The sequence below is a fragment of the Hippopotamus amphibius genome, chromosome 3, assembly GCF_030028045.1.
Source record: "Hippopotamus amphibius kiboko isolate mHipAmp2 chromosome 3, mHipAmp2.hap2, whole genome shotgun sequence".
NCBI classification, from domain to species: Eukaryota; Metazoa; Chordata; class Mammalia; order Artiodactyla; family Hippopotamidae; genus Hippopotamus; species Hippopotamus amphibius.
The window spans coordinates 161,694,388-161,715,463 of record NC_080188.1 but is presented as its reverse complement, the minus strand read 5'-3'; the positions used below and the strand labels follow the sequence as shown (position 1 = coordinate 161,715,463).

The 21,076-nt window shown below is 38.4% G+C and overlaps 1 protein-coding gene and 1 pseudogene across 7 annotated transcripts in view; one reads left to right on the top strand and one right to left on the bottom strand.

The window, feature by feature from the left end:
• The window catches only part of RPS6KC1 (ribosomal protein S6 kinase C1), a 193,621-nt gene that overhangs the window by 144,275 nt on the left and 28,270 nt on the right, over positions 1 to 21,076 (bottom strand). For 6 of the 7 annotated variants that reach the window (XM_057725866.1, XM_057725869.1, XM_057725868.1 and 3 more), the window contains one exon: positions 496 to 611. The exons of the other annotated variant lie outside the window; for it this stretch is intronic. In XM_057725866.1, the coding sequence (XP_057581849.1) occupies positions 496 to 611 (116 nt within the window). The remainder of the gene's footprint in view (positions 1 to 495; positions 612 to 21,076) is intronic. 7 annotated transcript variants of the gene reach the window in all.
• Positions 16,842 to 17,774, top strand: LOC130848052 (centriolar and ciliogenesis-associated protein HYLS1-like; annotated as a pseudogene).

The following is a 21,076-nucleotide window of genomic DNA, read 5'->3' as shown; positions in this document are numbered from 1 at the left end:
GAACACTAATATCCAAAGATCTCTGGTAATACAATTTGTAGTAGTCTACCCAAGTTGTACAGTGACTAGTTTTGTTTTATCTTTACACAAGTTAGTCTAATTAGAACAAATTTAACATGGACTTATAGTGGTTTCTGTCCCCAAAAGAAGTCTACTACTGAAAGACACCTCAAAAAGTGAAGATAACTACTGGAGTTTCATAATATTTAAATGTTTTAATGTATTTCAATTACGATAGAGTGAATTAGATAATCTCTCAGCCCTCTGCATTAATTTTTTTTAAATCTGTGAATTGAAAATTGTATACATTCCTACACGAGAAACAGAAGACATGAAATAGACATTGTTATTTAGCTATTAACTTTACTTATTTTAGTAAATAATGAAATTCAAAGTAAGTGACATTTTGTTTTAATAAACTTGAATCTTCCTTTACTACAAATTAGAAAACAGACATTTAATAAAATATAAAATATTTCAGAAATAACACCAAACCTTGAAAAAATCTTCAAGCTGTTTACTGTTATAAAGAGCAGGAATATTGGCAGAGAACTGTAGCAGGTCTTCAGCACACTGTCTCCTCTCTTCAATAACAGTTTCATCAAACCGTCCTAGAATTAAATAAGAATCAACACTTAAGGAAAGAAAGATCAAACACTGGTGTACGAGAGTTTATGTTCACAATTTAGAAAGCAGCGGCAGACCCCTCACTGCCTATCTGCTGTGCTCATCATGCAACCTTCTGAAGTCAAATTTAGTCTCTACAACTGGAATCAGCAGTCCTCCACCAGAAAAGAAAATAATGTTTCTGATAAAACAAGAGGCAGAGGTGTCAACTAGTAAATAAATAATGCAGTCATAATCTAAAGCCAGTCAATATAAAAAACTTACCATTTAAGAAGCTGGTGATTTGAAACTAAAGTTGAAAAGAGAATTATAAAGAACTCAAATGGTTTTCTATAGTAATTTAATACTGTAATTACTCACATAATTTTCCTTTTCCCACTCTTTTTTGATTTATAAAGAGAGTTGAAGAGAGGAAATTATGAGAACATCTGTATGTCAGTGGGGTCAAAAACCTCAGCTTGAAGCAAAAAGCTTTCAAGTCAAATTCCATGTGTGCTGCTGTCAGTGTACATGAAAGCATGCTTGTGAGAAAAAAGAGAACACACACAACACAGTGAGCTCTGGTTTACAAGGTGATCAAAAGGTGGTTTTCATAGAATTTTTTTAATGATATATACAATTTGAATGCTGATGACATTTTCAAATATGATCATTTTGTACTACACTCAGATAAGATTACCAGTTGGCATTTGTCACATGCCATGTATCATACTGACTGCAATTTAAATTTAAAAAAATACAAAACTCAAAAGAGTAGCACATCCCATGCTTAAGCAGCTTTGCAAAATGTTAATGGAAAACTGGGGCATAAAGAGATTCCTAGTTATAGGCACCACAACTTACTGGAAATAAATCAACTTCTCTGCAGTTATGACAGAGCCAGCAAATGAAAGGGAGGAAAAAAAGAAACAGACTCATTAAAACAGAGCCCTCACTTGCATTAAACTACATCTGAGATTACAAAGAGAAAAGAGGTTACTTTTGTAGTGCCACACTTCTTCCAGTAGCTCAGTAAGTATTTAATATAACTATAAAGTAAGGAAATTTGGTTTTTAGTAACTTTTTAAAATACCACATCTATTTTCCACCCACTCAGAAACACAATTAATGATTAAATTTTGGTGTGCTAACTAAATCTGTGCCAACTCTCCACTCTCCCTTGTTTATGGAGAAATCTGTTTCAAAATGCTCAACTCTATTGTGAGAGCACAGAATTAGGAAAAAATGTTCTGAACTAGGAAACGTCACATACATCTAATCCAACATATTTTAATTTAAAACCAGCCCATGTGTGTATGATTAAACTATGTCCCAGCTGACGAAAATGAGGTAATAATTAGACTGTGGAAAATAATAGATTGAAGTTCAAGCATGTTGATTTTAATCATGACATCACCTTAAAATGGTCAACAATGTTAAACAGCAAGTGGACAGGTTTTTAAAAGTCTATGGAGTGTAGGGGGATGAAGAGAACAGGCATAAAAAAAAAGTCTATGGAGTGTAAATAAGCAAAGTAGAATGATCACATTAAAAATGTTAGTCAACCTAAAAAAAAAAAAAAGAGAGAAAGAGAGAGAAAGATTCCTAGTTATACTACCCAAGGCAAGAATTTGAAACTGAACCACTAAATACCTCAGCTCAATGTGTCTCATGCTTATGGTGAAATGTCTACTTCATGGTAACTAAAAGAAATGGTTTCAGAGTTAGACCTGGGTTCAAACCACTTGCTCTATCATTCACTAGCTATAAAATCTTAGGCAGATTATTTCCTAATTTACCAAATGGAAAAAATGAATAATGTACTTAAAATGAACCGTTCTATACCAGGCATATAATAAATACTTAATAAACCAATCACAGTGTCTTTAAAGCTTCAAGTACCATCAAAGTGTCTGGCATACAGAACATGCTAATATATTTTTGTTGACTATATGAGTGAATAATAAAAAATGAGAAATACTTTCTAACACAAAGAACTATCTTACAATGGAACATCCTACCCTAGAAGATAGTCATCTTTCACTAATAAGAAATTTTAACAGTGAGTCCATAAACAACCCCCATGCTTAATGGATGTGTTACAACAATCCTACAAAATTCCATGCATATGTCCACAGGTACATTTTTCTAGGGAAAAGATCTGTAATTTGCAACAGCACCCTCAAAGAGCCCAGGGCCCAGTAAAGATTACCAGGCAAGTGGCAATTGATTAGAGGATTCCTAACATTCAGTATGCTGCTTCATTTACTATGGGATAAGGTGCCAGTTGCTATCCCAGTATCTGTTCTTACCCTCTTTCTAAGTAAAATAATCCCAAATTTCTAACTAGATATATGGTGGCCCAGAAAAAAAAAAAAAAAGACTATAATTTCCAGCTTGCTTTGCAGTTACATGTGGACACGGACTAAATTCTGGCCAATAACATATAAACAAAAGTTATTTTGCGGCTTACCAGAAATCTCTTTAAAAGACAACTAATATATACCCTCACCTCTCCCCCTCCCCCTTTTTCTTCTATCTCCTTTTCCCTTTTCAGGAAGGAGTACGATGTGGGTGGTTAAAAATGATACAGCAATAAGGCAGGGGCTTGGATTCCTGATTACTTTGGAGCCACCCTACCTAAGGCTACCTCCAGAGCTTATGCCATGAGAAAAAAAATTGACATCTATCTGGCTTTAAGTTTTGTCACAAGTAACCAAACCTAACATAATCCATTATGCTAAATCTGTTTTTCTACTAGTTCCCAGTTCATACACAACAATTACATTAAATTCTTCCAATGACAAAAACACATCTAAAATGACACTGCTAGCTTACCTATCAATAATTTTATCTGGAAACAAACTTCTAAGAGGCCTAACACATAAAGCAATTCTCTGGCCTGAAAACAGTCTAAGATATTCAATCTTGGGGAAAAAACCATTGGCCAAACAGGTTAAAATAACAGTTAAAGGTCCATTATTCCTTCTTTTGCGTAAATAAAAAATTAAGTATTCATCAGTGCTTATGATTATTATCCAACATATTTATCCTTTAAACAAAAAAGTAAACTGCGAAACCAGTAAATTAATATTAGTCATTGTGTGAGCATCTGTAATCTTAGAACAGAAATCCAGAAAATGCACACATTATATATTATGCTTCAGTCCACAAGACCACCTGATATTATCTTTAAATGAACTAACAATTTGCTGCGAAATTTTAATGAAAAACTTCCTAATATTTGATGACATCCTAAAAAACTCATTTACTAGCTGAAACAAATACATAAAGATTTGGCTGCTTTAATCCTAGTGTGATCAATGACTCATCCCACCTCCCTATTAAACTAGATTTAAATGCTTAAGCAATGAGTATATCAACTTCTAAATAGAATAAACATGTCAAAAGTGTGTTTTTATTACATTTCTATTGATCTATGCATTTCTATTCCACTAAACTTGGACAAGCAGAGATGAATTAGAACATTTTTTAGAGTGGAGTGAAACCAAAATTAAAGGCTAATGCATTAAAAGGTTCAATTACGTGGAATCCTATCATCAGAACAAATACGATGAAAGAACACGCTCACTTCTTTGTTCCTAAGATATTTCAGAATAACAACAACAGCAACAACAAAATAGTATTGGTAGCACAGACAAAGAGAAGCAGATGAACTTTAATACAATAACTACTGGCCCTAATACATGTAACACAGCCACGTAATTTGAAAATTAAATTAAAAGGTAGCAAGATTCAACTGTAATTCTAATGGTAGGTAACACCCTAGTGGCTATTCTCAAATTGTTAATCTTATAATATCATCAAAACCACCCTTAAAAAACAACAACTTGAGAAATTATAAACAGGTGCTTCTTTTATCAGTGCTTTATATTTCCACTCACTGGAATGGGAATTTTTTTATTTTCCTGTGAATAGAGGAATAAAAAACAGAAAAATTACAGGTAATCTGTGATAGAAAATGTAAAACAAATTTTTCCTGAGGTTTATTATAGAATATTACATATTAGGTATTACACTATTTGTGTGTGAGTGTGTATACATTATCTTTAAGCCACTCCACCACCTCCAAATTACTCAACAATGGTTTGCTACTAAAAGCTGCGGAAGGAAAATTAAACCAAAACCTTCTAACAAAGCCAGTAAAGCATCGTAAATAAAGTCTCTGATTTATAAGCTGTCTTCAAGATTTTCTCTACTTTTTTTTTTAATTATGCAGAACAATTCCTGAAAGCAGAGTTTACAATTTTTTAAAAATGCAAATATGAATGACCAGGAACTGGTTATATAAAACTAAAAGTTATCCTTGAACAGTAAAAAACTAGCCAGAAAAGCTTGGTGCTAATTCTTAACTATGTTAAAAATTCTTTCACAGAGTAAAAAGAAAAAGAGAGAGGCCAAGGTTCTCAGGTGTGAATTCCCTCTAGTCAACAGTACCAAGAACATACCTCTAGTCAAACAAGTTGGATTTAAGACCCCTTACCACTAAGGAGAAAGTATACTACGGGGAGCCCTGGGGAATTTCACTAAGAGGGTATCAGAAAGGACTTACAGGATTTGCGCTTGTGTCAGGTGCTTTAGGGAAAGATTCAAAGAAGTGGGGCTTTGTTTGCCCAGGCTTGGAAGCTGTCAGGAAGTGGGAGTAATTCTATGATTTTACTAATTCTATGTAATTCTACAATTCTATGATTTTAATAAATCTTACTGAGGCCAAGAAGAATGAAGAGAGGCTAAAGCTGTGATTTATTTAAAAAAAAAAAAAAAAAAAAAGCTGTAGTCATCATGATAGCCAGGATGAAGATATATGTTTGATCATTTTTGTGACTTGAACAATGTTCATGTTTTTGTGTTAAGACATGATTACAGAGTGGTCGTGTTTTAGTCTTGGTCCAAGGACAGAGAGTGGCCTTGTCTAACGTTCCTGTTCTGCGAAACTGTTTATGTTCAACAGGTGAACAACAGAGCCTAGCTATGAATGCCAGGCCAGCTCTAAGAACACCAAGGTCAAACAAATTGGTAATATCTGGGCCAGTTCTTTCTTAGATCTGTCAGGAGCTGCTTTTCCCTTTCTTACAGGAAATCACAGTGTAAGGAGATGTAACAAAACAAGGAAAAAACAATGATCTAATCATGAGAAAACAACCAGACAGATCAAGATTGTGAAAGCTACAAAACAACTGTCTTATACTCTTTAAAAATGTCAACGTCATGAAAGACGCAAAAAAAAAAATGCATAAGGAATAGTCTAGATTAAAGAAACAAACCTAGAGGCATGATCCTGGATCAAAAAACAAAAACCTAAAAAAAAAAAAAATTTTTAGAGTAACTGGAGAAATCTGAATATAGACTACATATTTGATAATAGTATTATATCGAGGTTAAATTTCTTCAGTGTAATATGGTACTGTGACTACAGGGGAAATAGGGGAAACAGGGATGAAATGTAACAATATCTGCAAGTTACTCTCAAGTGGATCAGGAAAAAAAGGATACACACACAGGTACAGAAAAATGTGGCAAAATGTTCATCAGTGAACTTGGGCAAAAGGTATATGCATTCACTATACCACTCTTTAGGGTTTTTCTGTAAATTTGAAAAATCTGCAAGTTAAAAAAGTTGGAGAAAGATAAAATGAGTTAAGTGTCATATTGGTGAGATGCAGAACCACAAAGGGAAAACAACTAACTCTGCCTAAAGGAAACAGAGAACTTCCTAGAAGAGAAGACAGCTAAAAATCTGAAAGGCTAACCAGAACCTCTTCAGTGGGGCAATGCAACACTGAAGGAGACACAGAAAGCATTGTACATTAGAGAAAGGACAGACCCAGCGACAGATGAGAGCTAACAGTAGCTGACCTGTGTAGAGCACCGAGCTATACACACTATGAGTATGATCCTCAGAACAGGAAGTTATAATCCCTAACTCATCAATAACAAAATAATCTCAGATGTTAATCTGTACAAGATCACAACGCTAGTAAAGAGTGCACAGGAGATTTGGGCCTAAATCTATCTGATTCCAAAAGGCATCTTCTTTTCACTGTAACTCTAGAATAGTAACTACATATCTGATGGTTCTGTAAATTACAACAGGACTCTCTTTTGCAGCTGAGGCTTACCTGCTAAAAATGTGAGAACAGCTAAAAAGATAGATGATTAAGCAACACCTCCCTCCACACAACCACAGCTGCTGCCTGCAGGGTTCACTGCAACTGTAAGTATTACAAATGGACTGTACCATTTACTGAAAGAGATAAATTGCTTACTTACTAAGATTAATAAGAAACTTTTACACTTTAATACATAATGATGTGGAGAAAAGTTGAAAACAATCTGCTAACAACAGACAATAATAGCTGAGAACCTCAACCAATTCAGAAGCCACTCCTTTTCACCCAGTGACAAGCTTATTGTTTAAGAAGCCGGGCTGAATTGGGAGACTGGGATACCAAATTGTACACTCTAAATATATGCAGTTTATCGTAAAAAATTAAAAATTAAAAAAAAAAAAAAGAGAGAAGCCGGGCTGTACATCTCCCAACATCAAAGTTACACCTATATGAATTAAAGTTACAGTGCAGTTGAATTCCACAGTACAGAAGGTATAAGGCAGAAAGTAAAAATATCCCTCCACCCACATCATCATAGGTTACACACACTAGGTATGTCTTCACACAAATATGTATGTCTATTTAAACACAGATGGGATCTTACTAAACATATTGCTATGCAGCATTTGTTTTCTGTATTTTAAAATAAATCTTGGGGACTTTCTAGGTGGCACAGTGGTCAAGAATCCGCCTGCCAATGCAGGGAACACGGGTTTGCCAAGAAGCAAAGCCCGTGAGCCATAAATGTTGAGCCCGTGTGCTGCAACCACGGAAGCCCATGTGCCTAGAGCCTGTTCTCCGCAACAAGAGAAGCCACAGCAATGAGGAGCCTGCCCGCGCACCATGATGAAGAGTAGCCCCCACTCGCTGCAATTAGAGAAAGCCTGTGTGTAGCAATGAAGACCCAATGCAGCCAATAAATAAATAAATAAATTTACTTTTTAAAATGGTGAAGATGGTAAATTAAAAAAATATATATATATATATATATCTCTCGGACATCTTTCCATACCAGTGTATCTCAAATAGCTGCAGAATTCTATTAATTGGCTAAATTATGGCACATCCATACAATCACATAGTGAGAAAATTTAGTTTCAGTTTTCTTCTACTGAAAATGCTGCAAGGAAACTCACGTGTATATACATATATGTGTGTTCATATATGTCTTGTGTGCTCTCAAAGTTCAGTCCACAGACAGCTGAGGGTCCCCCAAAGGCCTTTCAAGGGATCAGCAAGGTCAAAACCATTTTCATAATAATACCAAGACAGCAGTTGCATTTTTCACATTGACATTTGCACTGATAATCTAAAAGCAATGGCAGTAAAACTGCTGACCTCTTGGCGTGAATCAAGACAATGGTACCAAACTATATTACTATAGTAATCATCATATTCCTTATTGTCACTCACTCATATTAAATTTTTAATGCCAATTCCATGTAAGAATGTCCTTGATGAAGCAGTAAAAATTATTAACTTTATTAAACCTCAGTCCCTGAGACCATTCCTTTTTAAAAGTCTGTGGGTAAAAGACATGTAAAGTCTGTGGGTAAAATTCATTATAAGCTTGACAGCTTCCCAATACTTAAAAAATTTCCTTTACAAATCTGCAATTATATTAACAACTTTTGATATTATATAATGAAATGGGTCAACATTTGCTAGATATGCATAACTCAGGGAACCAATATTTTTCAAATGATCAATGCATGATGTTACAAGCTCATGCATAAGTAAAAGATCCATTCAAATCTAAGACAGTCCAATGGATTTTAATATAACAGTACCAAAGGTTCATTGATAGGGTTTCAGATTCCATAATGTAACTAAACCTTTTTGAAATTACCACTGTCACATCACTAATTATTAGAGAAATGCAAATCAAAACTATAATGAGGTATCACCTCACACCAATTAGAATGGGCATCATCAGAAAATCTACAAACAGTAAATGCTGGAGAGGGTGTGGAGAAAAGGGAACCCTCTTGCACTGTTGCTGGGAATGTAAATTGCTACAGCCACTATGGAGAACAGTATGGAGGTTCCTTAAAAACCTAAAAATGGAATTACCATATGACCCAGCAATCCCACTATTGGACATACACCCAGAGAAAACCATAATCCAAAAAGACACACACCCCCCAATGTTCAATGCAGCACTATTTGCAATAGCCAGGTCATGGAAGCAAGCTAAATGTCCATCAACAGATGAAAGGATAAAGAAGATGTGATACATATATACAATGGAATATTACTCAGCCATAAAAAGGAACGAAATTGGGACATCTGTAGAGACATAGATGGATCTAGAGATGGTCACACAGAGTGAAGTAAGTCAGAAAGAGAAAAACAAATATCGTATATTAACACATATAGAAAAATGGTACAGATCAACCAGTTTGCAAGGCAGAAATAGAGACACAGATGTAGAGAACCAACATATGGACATGAAGGGGGGAAAGCAAGGGTGGGGGGGATAAATTGGGAGACTGGGACTACCATATATACATTACTGATAAGGAAAAAAATATCAAATTGTACACTTTAAATATATGTAAAATATATCCAGTTTATTGTATGTCAATTATATCTCCATAAAAGTTCTTAAAAAACAAAAAAATTACCAGGACTCCCTGGTGGAGCAGTGGTTATGAATCTGCCTGCCAATGCAGGGGACACGGGTTCGATCCCTGGTTAGGGAAGACCCCACATGCCACGGAGCAACTAAGCCTGTGGGCCACAACTATTAAGCCTGCACTCTAGAGCCCATGAGCCACAACTACTGAGCCCTCGTGCTGCAACTACTGAAGCCCATACACCTAGAGTCCGTGCTCTGCAACAAGAGAAGCCACTGCAATGAGAAGCCCGCACACAACAAAGAGTAGCCCCCGCTTGGCACAACTAGAGAAAGCCCACGTGCGGCAACGAAGATCCAACTGAGCCAATTAATTAATTAATTAATTAATAAAAAAAGAGAAGCCACCGCAATGAGAAGCCCACACACCACAATGAAGAGTAGCCCCTGCTCAGCACAACTAAAGAAAACCTGCATGCAGCAACGAAGACCCAACGCAGCCAATAAATAAATATATTAATTAATTAATTAATTTTTAAAAAAAGCATGCCACATGCTAAAGCACTTCTGGATCATGATGCTCACTTCAACTACGAGACTAAATTTCTTAGAAGACAGAAGTTGAGTCATTGTCTCTGCAGTGTCTATTTCTAAAATGTTTCCTGAATTAAATGCGCCCATAAAATTTCCAGATAATTAAGGGCTAAACTGAAATTAATCAGAGAAGACTCTATTAATAACACATTTGTGGCTTATAACCAGCTACAACTTTAATCAGGACAGGTGTCAAGAAAAAATAGTGCTGCACAACAAGAGAAGTCACGGCAATGAGGAGCCCGCACACCGCAAGGAAGTGTAGACCCCACTCGCATTAACCAGAGAAAGCCCGTGTGCAGCAACAAAGACCCAATGCAGCCAATAGAAAGAGAAAGAAAAAGAAAAAAAAAGTAAGGCACCATAGATCTTGGATAATAACTATGACCAAAAGGCAACAGAAACGTGCAGCACCAATGGAAAGTCTGGACTCAAAGGCAAAAAGCAAGCAAAGATTAACAGCCTATGATAACAAGAGTTCACAAATCCCCTAATGCTTAGCAGGAAAACGGAATGAATGGATGGACCCATCAGAACTAATGGTTCTACTGTTATAGTGATCAGTTGCCCACATCCCTCAATCATTTTTCACCTTTTTAATCATGCACCCGAGATACTTTTTGCTATTACTTATATTTCAAAATTTCACTATATATCATAAATTGTTAACATTTAGTATTTACTAAAATTAAAGAATTGTAGCAGGAAGCTTTCAATGACCACTTCATCCTGGCATATATGCACTGACATTGCTACACTATGCAAGGTTCTCTGCGCCTTGTACCCAGATATCAAGGAGCTGTGAAAACGTGCTGAATATCCTGAGGAAGCAGGTGTGAAGCTCAGTTAATACTGTGGTCCTGCGATCAAATCAGGATGGAGAAATCCCTGTGCCATGTGCACTCTGAGCCAATGGAGACAGGATAATGTCAGATCACCCAGAATTCTTCTAAAATGAAAGAGAGTAGGGTTCAGTCATGGGATCAAAACCACACAGTAACTGGAACAGGAAAAGTTTAATATAAAGAACTATTAACCAGAAAATGGAAAAATGAGAAACTCTAAAGTGAAAAGAGAACTCTAAAGAATACCCCCAGGGTACCCAAGGAAGAAAAAAACTTGGAAGGGGGTAGCCCTCCCCAAGGTTAGGACTCAGATCTTCTTAGAAAAAGTATGGTTACAGCCACTGGATGGGGGGGATGTTTGCTGGGTTTCCCAGGCCAGAGCTGGTCCACAGTTGCCAGGAAAGACCCCTCCAGACTTCAGATGGGACAAGGTTCACAGGCGGGCAACAAGAGAGAGTCACAGTGCTGGGAGCCCACTCATAAGAAAGGTAATGCAAGGCCTGGGGGCCACAGTGTCAGTGTCAGGATGGCCACAGGAAATGACTTTCTGAATCATAAAAGCAGGCCAAAGCTGTCAGACAGGCATGTAGAAGGACAGGGGTATCAAGAATCTGCTCACCTGCCAGGCAACTAGGCCTGAGGTCTACAGTGTCCCTGTCAGGAGGGGTACAAGGTGCTAGCAGGCTGAAGCTGAGGGGCAGGTACACAGAGGGAGTCAGAGAGTCTGAACACTCTCCAACAGGTCTGGGAGACCTTGGTGTTCTGAGCTGGAGCTAAGCCTATGAGGAGCCTGGGCTCTAGCTGTATGGCTGAGGCAGATATCTCTGGCAATGGTGCAGCAAAACCAAAAAAAAAAAAACCAAAGTCCACAGCATACTGGAAAGAGGAAGAAAAGACCTGAATCTCCCACAATGCCCCTCCTGTGTCCTCTACTGTGAAATTTAACTGCACGCTCACTGTAAAGGAAAGTGCTTAAGGAGTTCAACCCATTAATGCAGAACAGGAAATGACAGAAGGGACCTGAAGGGAACTCCCTGGCCGTCCAGTGGTTAGGACTCTGTGCTTTCGCTGCCGGGGGCGTCAATCCCTGGTAGGGGAACTAAAGTCCCACAAGCCACATGGTGTGGCCAAAAAAAAAAAAAGAAACAAACAAACAAACAAAGCACCTGAAGCTAAGAAGCAATAAATGGATAATTGGCATGGCTTCTTAGAACCAAAAAGTACCAATATAAGAGCCCCAGGAATTCCAGGATGATCTTAAAAGGCAGCAATTTCTCCAATGTTGATGAGAAATACAGCTGGTAACAGAACATACGCTATAAAGCCATTATACAAAAATCAACATGGTATAGAAACAGGAATTAATGTAATAGACAAATAAATGCCACAAAAGAAAAAACCTTTAGGGACTTCCCTGGTGGTACAGTGTTGTTAAGAATCCACTTGCCAATGCAGGGGACACAGGTTTGATCCCTAGTTCGGGAAGATCCCACATGCCGTGGAGCAACTAAGCCCGAGAGCCACAACTAGTGAGCCCACGTGCTGCAACTACTGAAGCCCGCATGCCTAGAGCCTGTGCTCTACAACAAGAGAAGCCATGGCACTAAGAAGCCCGTGCACCACAACGAAGAGTAGCCCTCGCTTGCCACAGCTAGAGAAAACCCGTGCACAGCAACAAAGACCCAATGCAGCCAAAAATAAATAAATAAATTTATTAAAACAAAAAAAAAGAAAAAGAAAAAGGCTTTAATTAATAGCAATGCATATGAAAAGTATAACAAAGATTTCATTAGGAAAAATATGGATTATTTAGTAAATGATCCTACAACAGATATCTAACCATCTGAAAGAAAAGTAAAATGGAGCATCATCTGAAACCCCATTCAAATATACATTCCACATGGATATTAAAAAGAATTTTTTAAGCTATAAAAATCATCTTACAAGCAAACGTAGGTATGGGAGACCTTTCTAATCAGGACCAAAACGCAAAATCTTGGCAGGGAGGTTAGTGGAGGGGCATGCAGGAATAGAACTGAACGTATAAAAATTTGTTTAGCAAAACCTATCATAAACAACTCTGAAATACGTATATGTACGCGTATATAAAATCTGTGTACATATACATGTATATATGCAGGTTTGTAAATGAATGGAAGTACGTATAATGTATACATTGTAATATGTATGTACATACATGCATTGTGTTTCCCAACTACAGCAGCTGAAAGAGCCTAGAAGCAAGCTACAATGAGCTTATCTACTGACCAGATAGCAGTCTCTGTGGCAGCCACAGTCCAGCCAAAAAATGGAATCCATGCAGCAATTTGAACAGGAAAAATCTTATAAAGAATTATTAACCACTTACACAGCATTAACTACTAAGAAGGAATAAAAAAGAATTGTAAGGAATATCCTAGGGTAGAGGAATGGAATCAAAAGCAGTACCTGTAAGGGGCGCCTCCTCCCCAAGGCTGGAATTCAGATCGCAAGGAGACAGTATGGCTGCAGCACACTGGGTGAGAGAAGTTAGCTGGGTTTCCCCAGCCACACCTGTTCCATAGCAGGAGGGCCAAAGTCGGTGGGCAAGGAACTGTAGGCTAGAGGGTGAGCACCACTGGGCATCCCACACATGCACATGCCACTGACAACACAGAGCGGGCAGGAACAGAAGCATGTCCAAACCCTATCTCCCACAGGATCCCTCCAACATCCTCTACGGATTAAGTTTATACTTGCCAGTTGGAAAAGTAGGTCCAATAAGGCAATAAAAGGTGGATTTGGAGCTAAAATACAATAAATTGATAACTAGCAGTTTCTAAAATCATTCCTCACGCAGCCAGAGCTCTGTGACGAGATGGCTGATGACTGGAGCACAATAAATTCAAGAGAAGCACTGAACATCTTGTTATGCCTAAAAGTAAGAAGTGCTAAAAAGAAAAAAAAAATTGATGGGAAGAAGTCACAAGGACAGAGAAACCAGAGTAAAAGGGCTCCTATCCTACTGGTCAAAGCTAGGACAATTTGAACATCAAAATAATTAAGTACATTAATGAATTCTAAACTATTAGGGGAAAAAAATAGGTCTATGAGTCCAAATAAATAATGGGTAGATGGATAAATGTATAGACAGATACAACAGACAGACATATAGCTGTATAGATAGATACACAGATACAGATAAAAAGAAGAACAGTTACAAAGACACACAGATAAAGTGAGAAGAGAGGATAATCCTTAATGTGGAAGGAGTGCTGGAACTGGAAAATCATTATTTTGTACCCATCATGCAAACACTGGTTCATGCAAGAATCAATGGATGGACTTCCTAGGTGGTGCAGTGGTAAAGAATCCACCTGACAATGCAGGGGACATGGGTTCGAGCCCTGCCCTGGGAAGATTCCACATGCCACAGAGCAACTAAGCCCGTGCACCACAACTATTGAGCTTGTGCTCTAGAGCCCGTGGGCCACAACTACTGAGCCCATGTGCCGCAACTATTGAAGCTCATGCACCTAGGGTCCACACTCCACAACAAGAGAAGCCACTACAATGAGAAGCCCACGCACCACAATGAAGAGTAGCTCCCGCTCGCAGCAACTAGAGAAAGCCCGTGTGCAGCAACGAAGACCCAATGCAGCCAATAAATAAATTAAATAAATAAATAAATAAATTTATTTAAAACAAAAAAAAGAATCAATGGATGCTAACTCTAAGAGGCAATTTTGTAGAAGAGCAGGATATACTAACGATCTTAAAAGTTTGGAAGAAAGGAAGGAAAAAGGAAGGGAGAGAGGGAGGGAAAGACGGAGGGAGGGAAGAAGGCGAATATATGCAATATTCTGAAAAATGGTCCCAAAGACACCAGGTCCTAACTCCTGGAACTTATAAATGATACTTTATTTGGACAAAGAGGCTTTACAGATTTGATTAAGGTTCTTTAGATGCAGAGTTTATCCTGGATTATCAGGATGGGCACTAAATGCCATCACAAATGTTCTTATAAAGAAGGGAAAGAGAGATTTCACAAAGAGAAGGCAATATGAAGATGAAGCAGACAGAGGTTTGAAGATGACGGCCTTGAAGATTCAAGTGATAATGGCACAAGTCAAGGAATACACCCAGTCACCAAAAACTGAAAGAGGCAAGGAACATATTCTTCCCTAGAGGCTCTAGGCCCTGCTGATGCCTTCATTTCAGCCCAATGATACTCATTTCAGACTTCTGGCCTCCAAAACTGTAAGAAAATAAAGTTCTCTTGCTTTAAGCCACAACAAAAACAATCCTTCAACTTCTCTCTCCTCTCATATTTTACTAAAAGCAACAAGAAGAAACTACACCATACTTATTAAACACTCTGGCTGCAAATCTCCTTAGCTACATTACCCTCTTCCTTTGGTATTTTTTTTACTTTCCACATAACTGTATGTAACCATGTTGCTAAACTTTCTGCAACTACTTAAGAAGGATCCACTACCTTCCTCTAATTTCCAGTAACGTTTACCTAATTTTCCTGCAAACCCTCACCTGCAGTCTTATCAAAGACCATGAGGCTTCAATAAGCAGCTTCCTCAAGACACTTCAGGCCCTCACTTACACTCTCCTCAAAGCACACAGCTCATTCCAAGGCCACTTGCCACATGTTTGGTTTTTGTCATAACAGCACTCCACTTCCAGGTAAAAAAAAAAAGTCTGTTAAGTAGTTATTGATATGTAACAAATTACCCCAAAACTTAGTAGCCTACAACAACAAACATTACTATCTCACACAGCCTCTGACAGTTAGGAAACCAAACGTTGCTTGGCTGGGTGGTTCTAGCTCAAGGTCTCCCATGAGGCAGCAGTCAAGCTGTCAGCCAGCGTTACAGTCATCTCAAAGGTCTACTAGGACTGGAGAATCTGCATCTAAGTTCATCCACACAGTTGTGCCAGGTTTCAGATACCTGCTAGGTGTTGCCTGTTGGCCTCTGTTCCTTTCCACATGGGCCTCGTCACAGGCTGCACAAGGGTCCTTACAATACAAGAGCTGGTAACCCTCAGAGCAAGCAATGAGAGAGAGAGAGAGGGAACATCCCCAAGAGAGAAGCCACAGCCTTTATAACCTAATCTCAGAAATGACACACTGTCATTTTTCCTTAGGCAACTGATCATACAGACCAATCCCTGGAAAGGGAATACACAAACGTGTAACTAGCAGGAGAGGAGGATTACAGGTGGCCATCTTAGAGATTGTCTACCACAAAAGGCATGGTCCAAATATTTAGCAAACTAGCATGCAGCATCAATTTGATTTATTGATATAGTATAAGGAAAAAAGACTCCATTAAAACTACACTGTCACAGTAGTTATCACAGTTAAACTTAGAGAACAAAATGTAACTTTGGTACACTCCCTGACATAATAATGAACAATATTTACATAGTTATAATAATACAAATGTCACAGATGATGTTTATTAAGTTTCCGATTTGAAAATCATTCTACAGATTAAGTATGGAATCTTAATTATGATTATTGTACAGAATACAAATATTATCACCTTTGACAAATACTAAATACGTGTATAAGTTTAAAAAGCTGAGTGTTGAAAGGGGCTAAAGAGGTAAAAGAAAGGACAAATATGCGCTTAGATTCATCTTACAGAGACAAATAGCACTGTCCACAGTTATGGAATAAGAAACAGATGCGGTCAACAGAGGAACTAAAATTATTATGTAATAATACGGGGGAACAGGATAAGGTAAATTCTTACCTATCAGAGTAAAAAGTCAATAGACACGTCATAAGCTGTCATATCAATGAAAAAAATGGTATAAACTTACTATTATGGTTACAGAATACACACTCAAGAAACGAAAAATAAAAAAGATAGAACCGAAATCTGCGGTGCTGCGCTAGCCAGGCGCAGGCCTGGGGCCGGCGGTGGGACCAGTTTTTCTTTGACTCGAAAACTGACGCCAGTGTGAAAGCACATTGAAATAAGTGGTACAACAGGGACTGGCCTGATGGAAGAAACTTGTCAGTGACTGTACTTGATATTGGAAGTAGAATCTGGAGTCAAGATTTTCCCACTTCAAGCAGTTTTGATGGCAGAAAGAAGAAGGTCCCACAGTGTAGGGGAAGCAATGGAGGAACTCGTGAGACCTGATGGACAAAAATGGGCCAATACGGATCCAGAAGAACAAATGTTAGCAGTTCCTACAGCTTTTACCTGTATCTGTGCAGGGCAGGGTGAGGGAGATGTCAGGAGAGAAGCCCAGTCCATCCCATGTGATCCCTACAGTAAAGCCTCAGTAACCCCAGGAAAGCGACCTGCTTTTCCTATGCAACCACATTACCCAAATATGGAAAGCAACGCCCCTTCAGAAGCAGTCTCAGAGGGCTCCCAAAGACTTCGCAAGCCTGTGATGAAGAGAAAGCTGCTGCGTCGAAAGCCCAGTGGGGAAGTATTAGTGACGGATGAGTCTATCATCAGTGAATCAGAGCCTGATACGGAAAGTGACACAGATGTCTGGGACTTAAGACAAAGGCTCATGAATCTGCAGTTTCAGGAAGACAGGGAATCTCCAGATGATATGTGACAAAAATTTAGTCTACCACATGAATACCAAGGAATTTCTCAAGATCAGCTCATTTGCTATCTACAAAGAGAAGAAATGGGCCCTCCAGCTTATGAACAAGACCTCATTGTTGCCAGCCAACCCAAGTCATTTATTCTCCCAAGGCTGGACCAGTTGGGCCGAAACCGGGGCAAGGTAGACTGGGTAGCCCGCTATTCTGAGTATAAATGAGACTGGGACTCAATGCGGTTACCTGGTAAAGATCATAGGAAGGAATTACGCTGGGGTGTCCGAGAGCAGATGCTTTGTCGTGCAGAACCCCAAGCCAAGCCTCAGCACGTGTATGTTCCAAACAATTACCTAGTACCAACTGAGAAGAAATGGTCTGCCCTTCATTGGGGTGTTCGTTGTGACCTTGTAAACGGCGTGATACCCAAGAAGCATCCCTTCCCTCTTTCTCTTTCTTCAGTCTTTTTTTGTTTGTTTTTTAACCTGTCTCTCTTTTCACAGGATTGTTTGGGATAACCCAGTTCTTAATCTCTTTCCTTTTATTTAAATAGAAACTAACTCAAAAGGCCATGGAACATAGAGTAAGGACTCCATCCATCATTGGTCTTTCCTAGGTATATGTCACATTGGTATCAGATACCACTTAACTTCCAAATTACCACTCTCAAATCTAGCAATTGCAAGAGGATTCATGCCAGAAAAAGAAAAACAGACCTGGTCTTTGTGTTTTATCAGATGAGTAAGCAAAGCGAGTACCATTTCTGTTTTATAAACTTGTTACCTTTGGCCAGTGTGAGGTGCTGTTTTTATGAGTATGTTTTTAAAGCTGCTGGGCAGTAAGCTTATCTATTAAAGAATGTGGGAAATTTGTGGGGGAAAAAAAGGTGAAACTCAGTTCTCTCTAGAAGCAAAACTGGGAGGAAGATGGATAGAGCGGAACATTACAGCTTTTTTTTTTGAGATAACACTGGTTTATAATAAATAGGTTTTCTTAAATATATGCAGTTTATTGTATGTCAATTGTATCTCAATAAAAGTTGTTAAGGAAAATAAATAAATAAATGGGTTTCTTGGCACTTCCCTGGTGGCGCAGTGGTTAAGAATCCACCTGCCAACTTAAAAGCTTTTGCACAGCAAAAGAAATCATAAAGAAGAAAAGAAGACAGCCCTCTGAATGGGAGAAAATATTTGCCAACGAAGCAACTGACAAAGGATTAATCTCCAAAATATATAAGCAGCTCATGCAGCTTAATACCAAAAAAGCAAATAACCCAATCCACAAATGGGCGGAAGATCTAAACAGACATTTCTCCAAAGAAGACATGCAGATGGCTAACAAACACATGAAAAGATGCTCAACATCACTAATCATTAAAGAAATGCAAGTCAAAGCCACAGTGACCTCCCACCAGTCAGACTGGCCATCATCAAAAAATCTAGAAACAATAAATGCTGGAGAGGGTGTGGGGTAAAGGGAACCCTCCTGCACTGTTGGTGGGAACGTAAATTGGCACAGCCACTATGGAAAACAGTTTGGAGGTTCCTTAAAAAACTAAAAATGGAACTACCATATGACCCAGCAATCCCACTACTGGGCATATACCCAGCGAAAACCATAATCCAAAAAGAAACATGTACCACCATGTTCACTGCAGCACTATTTACAACAGCCAGGACACGAAAACAACCTAAATGCCCATCAACAGATGAATGGATAAAGAAGATGTGGCACATATATACAATGGAATATTACTCAGCCATAAAAAAGAATGAAATTGAGTGAGGTGGATGGACCTAGAGACTGTCATACAGAGCAAAGTAAGCCAGAAAGAGAAAAACAAATACCGTATGCTAACTCACATATATGGAATCTAAAAAAATGGTACTGATGAACCCAGTGACAAGACAAGAATAAGGATGCAGATGCAGAGAATGAACTGGAGGACACGGTGGGGGGGGAGGGGGGGAGGGGCCAAGGGGAAGCTGGGATGAAGTGATAGAGAGTAGCATTGTTATATATATACTACCAAATGTAAAATAGATGGCTAGCGGGAAGCTGCTGCATAGCACAAGGAGATCAACTCGATGATGGCTGATGACTTAGAGGGCTGGGAGAGGGAGGGAGGGAGGGAGTCATGGGAGGGAGGGGATGTGTGGATATATGTATAAATACAGCTGATTCACTTTGGTGTACAGCAGAAACTGGCATAACAGTGTAAAATTATATTCCAATAAAGAGCTTTAAAAAAGAAAAAAGAAAAAAAAAGAATCCACCTGCCAGAAATAGACACAGATGTAGAGAACAAACATACAGACACCAAGTGGGGGGGGGGGGGGGGGGCATGAATTGGGAGATTGGGATTGCCATATACACATTACTAATAAGAAAAAAAATATCAAATTGTACACTTTAAATATATGCAGTTTATTGTATGTCAATTGTTTCTCAATAAAAGTTCTTTAAAAAAAAAAAAAAATCCACCTGCCAATGCAGGGGACATGGGTTCAATCCCTGGTCGAGGAAGATTCCACATGCCGAGGACTAACTAAGCCCATGTGCCACAACTACTGAGCCTACACTCTAGAGCCTGCGAGCCACAATTACTGAGCCCATGTGCCACAACTACTGAAGCCCACGTGCCTAGAGCCCATGCTCTGCAACAAGAGAAGCCACCACACTAAGAAGCCCATGCACTGCAACGAAGAGTAGGCCCAGATCGCTGCAACTAGAGAAAGCCTGAGCACAGCAATGAAGACACAACACAGACAAAAATAAAAATAAATAAATTTATTTATTAAAAAAATAAATAAATATGGCTACATCTGCTTTCTTTTAGCTGCCATTTGCTTGCAGTATCATCTTCCACCCCTGCACATTGAGCCTGTACTTGCCTTTAGAGCAGACATGAGTATCCTAGAGGCAACAAATAGTTGGGTCTTATTTTTCAGTCCATCCAGTCACTCTGTTTCTTTTGATTAAATTCAATCTATTTACATGTGGGGCAATTACTGACATACGAAGACTTAGTACTGCCATTATTTATCACTTTCTGGTGGCTCTATATCTTCACTGTTTCTTTTTTCTTGTGTTTCTGTCTGCCATTTTAGTTTGGTGTTTTTGTGTGATGTTTTTCTCAGTTTCCTCTTTTTATGTTTTGTGTTTCTGCTCTAGACTTTTTGGTTTTGTGGTTTGTATAATACATCTCATAGATAAAATATTCCTTTTTCTGCTGATAATATCATATCTTCGTTTGCCTATAAACTTCCATCCTTTTCCTCTTCCCCTTTTATGTTTCCTTTTTCCCCTTCTATGGTTTTGTTATCCCTTTTCATGTTGTGAGTTCATTACCAAGTTGAAGTAGCTAGTTATTTTTAATGCTTCTTTTCCCTTTAACCTTTATGTCATAATAGTGTTTATCAACCTATTCTGCCAGAGTTATACTTTCTGATTCTGTCTATTTATCACCTTACTCGAAGTTTTGTGTACTTTCACCTTTTCATTTCAGGTATAAGAGCTCCTTTCAACATTTCTTATAAGACAGGTCTAATGGTGATAAATTCCTTTAGTTTTTATTTGTCTGGGACAGGCTTTAGCTCTGCTTCATATGAAGGATGACTTTGCCAGAGAGACTATTCTTGGCTGACAGTTTTTATCTTTCAGTATTTTGAGTATGTCATCCCACCGTTTCCCAGCCAATAGAGTTTCTGCTGAGAAATCTTCTGAAACCCCAATGGGGGTACCTTTGTAGGTT